Source organism: Aquarana catesbeiana, linkage group LG06, assembly GCF_042186555.1.
Source record: "Aquarana catesbeiana isolate 2022-GZ linkage group LG06, ASM4218655v1, whole genome shotgun sequence".
Lineage (NCBI taxonomy): Eukaryota > Metazoa > Chordata > Amphibia > Anura > Ranidae > Aquarana > Aquarana catesbeiana.
Window position 1 is genome coordinate 17,534,948 of NC_133329.1, and position 12,532 is coordinate 17,547,479.

At 45.2% G+C, this 12,532-nt stretch overlaps 1 protein-coding gene across 2 annotated transcripts in view; it reads left to right on the forward strand.

Moving 5' to 3' along the window:
- LOC141148193 (uncharacterized) overlaps positions 1-12,532 on the forward strand; it is a 51,060-nt gene that overhangs the window by 15,076 nt on the left and 23,452 nt on the right. For both annotated transcript variants that reach the window (XM_073635404.1, XM_073635403.1), the window contains 3 exons: positions 3,280-3,510; positions 5,661-5,686; positions 9,946-10,192. In XM_073635404.1, coding sequence (XP_073491505.1) covers positions 10,168-10,192 — 25 coding nt within the window. In that variant the 5' untranslated portion in view covers positions 3,280-3,510; positions 5,661-5,686; positions 9,946-10,167. The remainder of the gene's footprint in view (positions 1-3,279; positions 3,511-5,660; positions 5,687-9,945; positions 10,193-12,532) is intronic.

Sequence of the window (12,532 nt, forward strand, 5' to 3'; positions counted from 1 at the left end):
AAGAAGCATTCCAATTGGTCCAGGAGGAGGGGAAGCCACCGCCCATCGCGCTGGAGGGAAGCGCTGCCTGAGCCATCGATGCGGTAACTGCCAGGCTCGCAACCGACCTCCCAGGTTGCGGGGGGCTGCAGATGACCGATCCGACTGGGAGTTGTGGATAACTGACCCCAACAGGGGGGGGGTGCGGGTGTTTGCTGCCCCCCCCAAAAAAATTGACCACCAGTCGCCACTGACCATGGGTGTAACATGTTACGAAAGGTGAACTTATCCTTTAACCACTTGGCAGATGCAATATATTGCGGCTTTGAAGTGGTTTACCGGGGTTATGGCTATCAGGAAGCGGGTCTGAGACCCATTTCCTAATTGGCCGAAAGGAGAAGCAATCCAATTGGTAAAGGAGGAGGGGAAGCCACCGCCCATTGCCCTGGAGGGAAGCGCTGCCTGAGCCATTAATGCGGTAGCTGACGGGCTCGCAACCGACCTTCCGGGTTGGGGGGGTGCGGATGACGATGCGACCGGGGGGTTGTGGATAACTGACCCAAATGGGGGGGTGCGGGTGTTTGCTGCCCCCCCCAAAAATAATTGGCCAACAGTCGCCACTGACCATGGGTGTAACATGTTACGAAAGGTGAACTTATCCTTTAACCACTTGGCAGCTGCAATATGTTGCGGCTTTGAAGTGGTTTACCGGGGTTATGGCTAAAGCTATGGTATGTTTTTTTTCCAGCCAGCAATTCTGTTTCCCATAAAAGTGATCCAAGAAGCTGATTAGCCACTGGATTGCTTTTAGAAGCAGCAGGACAGGTCATATCGCCCCCCTTCCACTGCTCACTGATGTTTCTTGGGCTTACTGTTCTTACCGGAAAGCCTGGGAAACGTTCCTACGGTTCGTGTGGCTGGTCACAGAGATGAGGAGAGACCAGATTGTCTCTACCCAGCTCCATGATCTAGGAGGACCAGAGTGACGTCATGACCTCACTTCCGGTCTAGGATGGAAGTAAACAATTTTTTTCTTAAAGCAAAAGATCAATTTTATTGATCCCAGATCTTTCCATATAGAGGGCCTGGTATCCCTTATCTCCATTCCAAAGGATGTTTACATTCCTTGTAATAAGAATAAAAATTTGTAAGAAAAAAATTAAAGGGATAGTGTAAAAAAAGAGTGAGAGCAATAATTTTAGTGCTAGACCTCCTCAGTAACCCTAAACAGGTAACCTGTAAAAAAAAAAAAAATGTAAAGTGCAATGTTAAGACGTGACATGTTAGGTATCTATTCACTTGGCGTAACATCATCTTTTCTATTTTACCAAACAAATTGGGGTATATATTGTGTTTTTTGCATTAAAATTAATTAAAGTGTATTTTTCCCCCAAAAAAATTGCATTTGAAAAGCCGCTGCGCAAATACCGGGTGATGTAAAAAATTGCAATAGTCGCCATTTTATTGGGGGGTTCTAAGTAATTTTCTGATTTTTACTTACAAATGGATGGTCCGATCATTCTGCCTGTAAAAGTGACAGGCGGACCCGATCGGTCCATCAGTGTGAAAGGGGCCTTAAGAATCTCAAGTTTTATTTTTATTTTTTTTACCTAAAAAAGGGTTTGATATTCAGAAGTTCTCCTGGTTAAAATCATAGAGAAAAAATATCAATTAAAATCTCATAGTTATGTGACATAAATGTTAGATTATCTTGCATACAATCATTTTTACCCAACGCGTTTCTTGGAACAAAATCCACTTTATCAAGGAAACATATGCAGCTAAAATGTTCAGATATTCTCTTGAATCCGAGCATACATGAACTTGTGTATAGCACTTCCATCACCATTGATAGTATGTCAAAAAATGCAAACTTTCAGGGGTCTCGAGAGTAATAAATTAGTGTCCCTGTATAGAGAAGGGTAGTCCTCAGGGTGGAGCGGTCCACTGGGGTTAGTGAAGGAGGTGTGTCAGTCATTGGGGGCTAGAAATGGATGTGGTTCAGTCCCTGTGATTTGGACAGGGGCAGATTTCGGTCACTTGGGAAGGAGGAGAATGTGATTCGATTACTGGTAGCTGGATGGGTGACCTTTCATTCACTGGGGCTGGTGGAATAGATATTGGAATCATTGAAAGCAGAAAAAAAGCATAAGGTTCAGTCCCTAGGGAATAGGAAAGAAGTGTTTCAGTCACTGGGGGCTAAAAGGTGACTTGGCTCAGTCTTGGCCAAGGCTGGGAAGGACTTGGCTGGGATAGGTGGACTTGGCTGGGAAGGGTGCTCTTCCAACCTTAAGGTTTGGGGAAGGCTCTTATCTGTTCCAGCATGCTTGTGCCCATGTGTACAAAGCCAACTCCATAAAGACATGGTTGACTAGTTTGGCTCAGAGGAACTTGAGCCCAGAAACAAACCCTACAGAACACCTTCGGAATGAATTGGAATGCCGATTGTGAGTCAAGTCTTCTTATCCAACATCAGTGCCTGACTTCACACTTGAGCACAAATTCCCACAAACACCATCCAAAATGAATGAAAGCAGTTTTGGAATTGTAAGCTCAACATGCTCATGTGGTCAGATATCCTCAAATTCTTTGGCTTCACAAAGAAGAGGAAAAACTAAACAGAAAAGAGGGATGAGCAAAGGTTGTGTCTAAGCAGACTGTTAAAAACGAAAAACGAGCCTCACCGAATTGGCCATTACTACCTCCATTCCAAGGGTGTTGTATGAAAGGGGGATCCTGAAATAAAGCCCTCTCCCAAAGCTTCTACTTCTGCCATGGACTTCTCTGTTCTTGTGGAGAAAAGTCTTATGCCGCGTACACACGCTCGGAATTTCCGACAACAAATTTTTCATGGGAGCTTATTGTCCGAAATTCTGACCGCGTGTAGGCTCCAACGGACATTTGCCGTCGGAATTTCCGACAACAAAAATTTGAGAGCTGGATCTCAAATTTTCCGACACCAAAATCCGTTGTCGGAAATTCCGAGCGTGTGTAGACAAGTCCGACGCACACAAAATTCCACGCATGCTCGGAATCAAGCAGAAGAGCCGCACTGGCTATTGAATTCATTCTTCTTTTCGAACGTGTTGTACGTCACCGCGTTCTCGACGTTCGGAATTTCCGACAACATTTGTGCGACCGTGTGTATGCAAGACAAGTTTGAGCCAACATCTGTCGGAAAAAAATCCATGGATTTTGTTGTTGGAATGTCCGATCGCGTGTACGGGTCATTAGACTGCCAAAGTGCAATTTATTTTCCAAGAATGTACAATAATATAATTACAACTGTGTCCGACGCAGATAAGAAGAAGTTGATTGTGGTGATTGATGACCTGGATGGGAAGAGCTCAGAGAAAGGAATAAAGGAACTCTATAAAAAGTCCAGTCTGGGGAGCCGGCCCTCGGACTTGTTCCTGTTCAGGAAGGAGGAGAAGGAAACGGATTATCTGACACACCTCAAACGGGATAATCTAGTCAACAAACAGGCCGAGCAAAGATGGAACCTTTTCCAAAGTTCAATCAATGACCTCGGTAAGTGTTCACAATTCTGTATATCCACCTTTTCAGGTGTCTTTTTTTATTTTACTTTTTATGTCTGGCGTAGAAAAATAAGATGTAAGAAAATTAGACCCAATAATATTGGTTATGGTAAAAATCTACAAATTGTAGAATAAAATCATATCTGTATCTATAGCTTCCTTGGTTGCTAGGGGTTCATTGAGCAATGAGCAGCTCAGATAAGGTGCGATTGACACCAAAGATCATTTCAGGTATCGGTAAGGCATCAATCTTTCCAATATAAGGAGCATTCTTCTTCTTCTTCTTCTCACTCTCTCTTCAGTCCTCACTCTTCAGTCCTCACTCTTCAGTCCTCTCTCTTCAGTCCTCACTCTTCAGTCCTCTCTCTTCAGTCCTCTCTCTTCAGTCCTCACTCTTCAGTCCTCACTCTTCAGTCCTCTCTCTTCAGTCCTCACTCTTCAGTCCTCTCTCTTCAGTCCTCACTCTTCAGTCCTCTCTCTTCAGTCCTCACTCGTCAGTCCTCACTCTTCAGTCCTTAATCTTCAGTCCTCACTCTTCAGTCCTCTCTCTTCAGTCTTCACTCGTCAGTCCTCTCTCTTCAGTCTTCACTCTTCAGTCCTCTCTCTTCAGTCCTCACTCTTCAGTCCTCTCTCTTCAGTCTTCACTCGTCAGTCCTCACTCTTCAGTCCTTAATCTTCAGTCCTCTCTCTTCAGTCTTCACTAGTCAGTCTTCTCTCTTCAGTTCTCACTCTTCAGTCCTCTCTCTTCAGTCTTCACTCGTCAGTCCTCACTCTTCAGTCCTTAATCTTTAGTCCTCTCTCTTCAGTCCTCTCTCTTCAGTCTTCACTCGTCAGTCCTCTCTCTTCAGTCCTCACTCTTCAGTCCTCACTCTACAGTCCTCTCTCTTCAGTCCTCACTCTTTAGTTCTCTCTCTTCAGTCCTCTCTCTTCAGTCCTCACTCTTCAGTCCTCTCTCTTCAGTCCTCACTCTTCAGTCCTCACTCTTCAGTCCTCACTCTTCAGTCTTCACTCTTCAGTCCTCACTCTTCAGTCCTCTCTCTTCAGTCCTCACTCTTCAGTCCTCACTCTTCAGTCCTCTCTCTTCAGTCCTCACTCTTCAGTCCTCACTCTTCAGTCTTCACTCTTCAGTCCTCACTCTTCAGTCCTCACTCTTCAGTCCCCTCTCTTCAGTCCTCTCTCTTCAGTCCTCACTCACCTTCCGCTATATCCTTCCCATGTTTCACTAGTTGCTCCACTCCGGTCCAGACCTTCCCGCTGCTCCACGTTGCACACCAGATGTGATGACTGCACCAGACACTTCCAGAATATATATATATATACACGGAAACCAGAAGTGACTGCTGTTTATGTCTTTCTGGTTTGCTTGTTGGTTTCCCAGTGCATCCTGGGATATCTCATAACTGCCATAACCTCCAAAACAAAATGAAGCTAACACTGAATAAAAGCCCCCCAAAAGCTTTGGGTGTTGTGAGTGAGCGTTCTCATAGACTTCTATGGAGGCTTTGTAGATGCTTTGAAGCACCAAGAAAGTGACATAGGGTATACATTTTTTTAGGCAAAATGAATACAATGTGTGAACAAGACTGTAAAGTAATAATTTTATTTAGTGACAGCTGCTTTGATTGCCGTTCAGAGTGCTGTAAAAAACGTGCGTCCAATGCCACATGCTGGAGCAAGTGTGAATGAGCCCCTAATCAATCCAATCCAATCCAATCCAATTCCTAACAGATTGGAAAAGTGCATCAACACGCATCAGTAATGCATTCCGCTGATAAAACACCTGACTGAGTCTACGCAAAAAAAAAAATAAAAAATTAAATGTACAGCCCCAGAAAATATGGATGGGAATAAAACATATATATTAAAAAAAAAAAAAAAAAAAAATATATATATATATATATATATATATATATATATATATATATATTGTTAGTTTCGAATGTTTTACTTTTTTGTCTTCACATTTTCACATTAAGTATGGTTACTTTATTTCCACATTGTAGTTTGATACATTGTATGTTCCAAACAGAGGAGAATCATTTATTTATTATGTGTCAGGAAGGTAAATAAAGATTTCCTGGACACACATCCAGAATACAATGTAACATTTCTTTATTCACTTTTTTGTTTTGTATTTTCCAGTAAAGCTCCCTTCTCGGCCAGCACTGGTAAGATTCATCATGTCATCACTTATGGCAACATTCTTCTATATATTCTATATATTCTTCTATATATTTTATATATTCTTCTATATATTCTATATATTCTTCTATATATTCTATATATTCTTCTATATATTCTTCTATATATTTTATTAATTATTATAATAAAGACTAAAAATAAATACATTTAAAAAAAAAAAACTCTTTATTTTTAGTCTGGAAATTAATGAAACACGGCATATAGAAATTTGATATTTGATGCAGCCACTAGGTGGAGCTCTTGACACCTTTACCAATGTTTTCCAGCTTCTCTTTAAAGCTCAGAAACCTAAACTGAAGTTTATATAAATAAGTGAAAGATCCAGCATGGTGTTTTCTTCTCCGAAAGTAAAAATAAATACATACAAGCTAACTTTACATGCAAAATACTGATCCAGCACTGCTTCCTCCTCCACTATCTGACACACTGTCACCTTATATACAGATTACTGATCCAGCACTGCTTCCTCCTCCACTATCTGACACACTGTCACCTTATATACATATTACTGATCCAGCAATGCTTCCTCCTCCACCATCCGACACACCGTCACCTTATATACAGATTACTGATCCAGCACTGCTTCCTCCTCCACCATTTGACACACCGTCACCTTATATACAGATTACTGATCCAGCAATGCTTCCTCCTCCACCATCCGACACACCGTCACCTTATATACAGATTACTGATCCAGCACTGCTTCCTCCTCCACTATCTGACACACCGTCACCTTATATACAGATTACTGATCCAGCACTGCTTCCTCCTCCACCATCTGACACACCGTCACCTTATATACAGATTACTGATCCAGCACTGCTTCCTCCTCCACTATCTGACACACCGTCACCTTATATACAGATTACTGATCCAGCACTGCTTCCTCCTCCACCATCCGACACACCGTCACCTTATATACAGATTACTGATCCAGCACTGCTTCCTCCTCCACCATCTGACACACCGTCACCTTATATACAGATTACTGATCCAGCACTGCTTCCTCCTCCACCATCTGACACACTGTCACCTTATATACAGATTACTGATCCAGCACTGCTTCCACCTCCACCATCTGACACACCGTCACCTTATATACAGATTACTGAACCAGCACTGCTTCCTCCTCCACCATCCGACACACTGTCACCTTATATACAGATTACTGATCCAGCACTGCTTCCTCCTCCACCATCTGACACACTGTCACCTTATATACAGATTACTAATCCAGCACTGCTTCCTCCTCCACCATCTGACACACCGTCACCTTATATACAGATTACTGATCCAGCACTGCTTCCTCCTCCACCATCTGACACACCGTCACCTTATATACAGATTACTGATCCAGCACTGCTTCCTCCTCCACCATCTGACACACCGTCACCTTATATACAGATTACTGATCCAGCAATGCTTCCTCCTCCACCATCCGACACACCGTCACCTTATATACAGATTACTGATCCAGCACTGCTTCCTCCTCCACTATCTGACACACCGTCACCTTATATACAGATTACTGATCCAGCACTGCTTCCTCCTCCACCATCTGACACACCGTCACCTTATATACAGATTACTGATCCAGCACTGCTTCCTCCTCCACCATCCGACACACCGTCACCTTATATACAGATTACTGATCCAGCAATGCTTCCTCCTCCACCATCCGACACACCGTCACCTTATATACAGATTACTGATCCAGCACTGCTTCCTCCTCCACTATCTGACACACCGTCACCTTATATACAGATTACTGATCCAGCACTGCTTCCTCCTCCACCATCTGACACACCGTCACCTTATATACAGATTACTGATCCAGCACTGCTTCCTCCTCCACTATCTGACACACCGTCACCTTATATACAGATTACTGATCCAGCACTGCTTCCTCCTCCACTATCTGACACACTGTCACCTTATATACATATTACTGATCCAGCAATGCTTCCTCCTCCACCATCCGACACACCGTCACCTTATATACAGATTACTGATCCAGCACTGCTTCCTCCTCCACCATCTGACACACCGTCACCTTATATACAGATTACTGATCCAGCACTGCTTCCTCCTCCACCATCCGACACACCGTCACCTTATATACAGATTACTGATCCAGCACTGCTTCCTCCTCCACCATCTGACACACCGTCACCTTATATACAGATTACTGATCCAGCACTGCTTCCACCTCCACCATCTGACACACCGTCACCTTATATACAGATTACTGAACCAGCACTGCTTCCTCCTCCACCATCCGACACACTGTCACCTTATATACAGATTACTGATCCAGCACTGCTTCCTCCTCCACCATCTGACACACTGTCACCTTATATACAGATTACTAATCCAGCACTGCTTCCTCCTCCACCATCTGACACACTGTCACCTTATATACAGATTACTAATCCAGCACTGCTTCCTCCTCCACCATCTGACACACTGTCACCTTATATACAGATTACTAATCCAGCACTGCTTCCTCCTCCACCATCTGACACACCGTCAACTTATATACAGATTACTGATCCAGCACTGCTTCCTCCTCCACCATCTGACACACCGTCACCTTATATACAGATTACTGATCCAGCACTGCTTCCTCCTCCACCATCTGACACACTGTCACCTTATATACAGATTACTGATCCAGCACTGCTTCCTCCTCCACCATCTGACACACCGTCACCTTATATACAGATTACTGATCCAGCACTGCTTCCTCCTCCACCATCTCTCACACACTGTCACCTTATATACAGATTACTGATCCAGCACTGCTTCCTCCTACACCATCTGACACACCATCACCTTATATACAGATTACTGATCCAGCACTGCTTCCTCCTCCACCATCTGACACACCGTCACCTTATATACAGATTACTGATCCAGCACTGCTTCCTCCTCCACCATCTGACACACTGTCACCTTATATACAGATTACTGATCCAGCACTGCTTCCTCCTCCACCATCTGACACACTGTCACCTTATATACAGATTACTGATCCAGCACTGCTTCCTCCTCCACCATCTGACACACCGTCACCTTATATACAGATTACTGATCCAGCACTGCTTCCTCCTCCACTATCTGACACACTGTCACCTTATATACAGATTACTGATCCAGCACTGCTTCCTCCTCCACCATCCGACACACTGTCACCTTATATACAGATTACTGATCCAGCACTGCTTCCTCCTCCACCATCCGACACACTGTCACCTTATATACAGATTACTGATCCAGCACTGCTTCCTCCTCCACCATCCGACACACTGTCACCTTATATACAGATTACTGATCCAGCACTGCTTCCTCCTACACCATCTGACACACCATCACCTTATATACAGATTACTGATCCAGCACTGCTTCCTCCTCCACCATCTGACACACCGTCACCTTATATACAGATTACTGATCCAGCACTGCTTCCTCCTCCACCATCTGACACACTGTCACCTTATATACAGATTACTGATCCAGCACTGCTTCCTCCTCCACCATCTGACACACTGTCACCTTATATACAGATTACTGATCCAGCACTGCTTCCTCCTCCACCATCTGACACACCGTTACCTTATATACAGATTACTGATCCAGCACTGCTTCCTCCTCCACTATCTGACACACTGTCACCTTATATACAGATTACTGATCCAGCACTGCTTCCTCCTCCACCATCCGACACACTGTCACCTTATATACAGATTACTGATCCAGCACTGCTTCCTCCTCCACCATCCGACACACTGTCACCTTATATACAGATTACTGATCCAGCACTGCTTCCTCCTCCACCATCCGACACACTGTCACCTTATATACAGATTACTGATCCAGCACTGCTTCCTCCTCCACCATCTGACACACCGTCACCTTATATACAGATTACTGATCCAGCACTGCTTCCTCCTCCACCATCTCTCACACACTGTCACCTTATATACAGATTACTGATCCAGCACTGCTTCCTCCTACACCATCTGACACACCATCACCTTATATACAGATTACTGATCCAGCACTGCTTCCTCCTACACCATCTGACACACCGTCACCTTATATACAGATTACTGATCCAGCACTGCTTCCTCCTCCACCATCTGACAAGACACGCACTGTTTTATATACAGTGATCCGGCAGTGCAATTGTTATATCAGTATTTTTTATTCTATTTTATTGCAGAAACTTGGAACTGTGGGGATTTTCTCCAGGTGTCCGAGAACCGATTACACGTGGCTGCAGTCTTTGCTGAAATCTCCTAATCTTCAGGACTTGGTGGATGATGTCACAACCTTCCGTATCTCTGACAAAGGCATTGAAGGGATCATCAACTGCAGCTTTGGTGTTCTGTATCACCGCCGGCGCCAGGGGGCAGTCCGCATTGTAGAGGAATATGACTCCGAGATGGACCATCTCTCAGCCACGCTCGGTATATAGTCCTCGCCATGTCTTTTTATAATTCTTTCTGCTTTAAAGTGAATTTTGAGTCAAACTTTTACCCCCCAGTCAGCTTTGTGTTGTTGTCTATGATTGGATATGACCCCCACTTCAGTCTTGCACAGGTGTACCGGCTCCTCTCCTGGACTGAAACAGCTTCCTCTGATTTCACTGCACACTTTGAGCTTCTCACAACATGCATTAGAAGCTGCATCAAGTCAGAAGCTGCAAGAAGCAGATAGTGCCTGCCTCATTTCCTGGCAGAAGGATATCCAGCATCATCTAGCCCTTTCCTAGCTCTCCCCCAGCCTGACTGCCCCTGACCTTTCTTTAATTGGATTTCATCTTTCAGTTTCATTCTTCCAGAAGCACATTTGTGAGGCACTGATGTTGGATGAGAAGGCCTGGCTCACAGTCTCCGCTCTAATTCACCCCAAAGGTGTTCTATCGGGTTGAGGTCAGGACTCTGTGCAGGCCAGTCAAGTTCCTCCACCTCAAACCCGCTCATCCATGTCTTTATGGACCTTGCTTTGAGCACTGGTGCGCAGTCATGTTGGAACCATACCCAAACTGTTCCCACAAAGTTGAAATTGTCCAATATGTCTTGGTATGCTGACACCTTAAGCGTTCCCTTCAGTGGAACTAAGAAACCAATCCAAACCTGTGAAAAATAACCCCTCACTATAATCCCCCTCCACCAAATGATTTGGAGCAGTGCACAAAGCAAGGTCCATAAAGACATGGATGAGCGAGTTTGGGGTGGAGGAACTTGACTGGCCTGCACAGAGTCCTGACCTCAACCCAATAGAACACCTTTGGGATGAAGTAGAGCGGAGACTGTGAGCCAGGCCTTCTCATCCAACATCAGTGCCTGACCTCACAAATGGGCTTCTGGAAGAATGGTCAAACATTCCCATAGACAGACTCCTAAACCTTGTGGACGGCCTTCCCAGAAGAGTTGAAGCTGTTATAGCTGCAAAGGGTGGGCCAACTTAATATTGAACCCTACAGACTAAGACTGGGATGCCATTAAAGTTCATGTGTGTGTAAAGGCAGGCGTCCCAATACTTTTGACAATATAGTGTATATATTTTGTACACTATGTTCTCAATATATTAATGAGCAAAGGATGGATCCCATCAAGCCGCACATCAATGCAGACCTACTGGTATTGAAACTCAGCCCCTTCCCCCATGATTAAGCTCTGAGTGGTGGAGTGAAACACGTTGGGGGTGTGGCCTGGTGGGAGCCCAAGCTGAGACTGCCATACATTACAATACCAGAGGGTCTGCATTGATGTGCAGCTTCATGGGATCCATCCTTTGCTCAACAGTTGTTTGGAGCCGAGACAAGCTCCTTCTCTGGCCTGAACTCACAGTGGTGAACACAGGATTGTTTTCCCTTGTAGCCTGAGCTGCACACATTTTCCATTACTGGTTCTCCAATTGTTAATTATATGGTGCAGCTCCAGGTCGGTCAGTCCCGCCCACAATTTTTCCAACCAGTGCAAGCTCAGCTGTAAGAGTCCTGGGCTTACTACGCACGCACCAATGGCGCGTTGCCGCAAGAGGAAATCCGTGCCAACTGAGCATGCGCCAAAGACTCCTCAGGGTGCCAACCTACACCTGCACAGAAGACTTGATGGAAAAGGACAGGAAAATGCCCAGGATGCGCACAGGAAGTGACCTCAACCTGATGGAAAAAGGCAGGAAAATACCCAGGATGCGCACAGGAAGTGACCTCAACCTGATGGAAAAAGGAGGGAAAATACCCAGGAGGCGCACAGGAAGTGACCTCAAACTTCCCTATATAAGCCCAGACACTGCCAAATGGCTGGATTATACTGTCATGAGGGCCACGTACCTGATGTGAGACCGAAGTAGTAGGGAAGCCTCCCTTGCACCTCGGGTCAGATTTCGGACTAAGGCTTGCACGGTGCTCCACACCCCTGGCACCCCTGCCACTAGGTGTCCACCAAGTCTCTGTCTCCATCTCCAGAGGCTTTAAGGACCCGAGGTGCAAGGGAGGAATCCCCACTACTTCGGTCTCACATCAGGTACATGGCCCTTGTGACAGTATAATCCAGCCATTTGGCAGTGTCTGGGCTGGGCTTATATAGGGAAGTTTGAGGTCACTTCCTGCTCTCCTCCTGGGCATTTTCCCGCCTTTTTCCATCAGGTTGATGTCACTTCCTGTGCGCCTCCTGGGTATTTTCCCGCCCTTTTCCATCAGGTTGAGGTCACTTCCTGTGCGCGTCCTGGGCATTTTCCTGCCCTTTTCCATCAAGTCTTCTGCGCAGGCAATGGTTGGCGCCCTGAGGCATCTTTGTCGC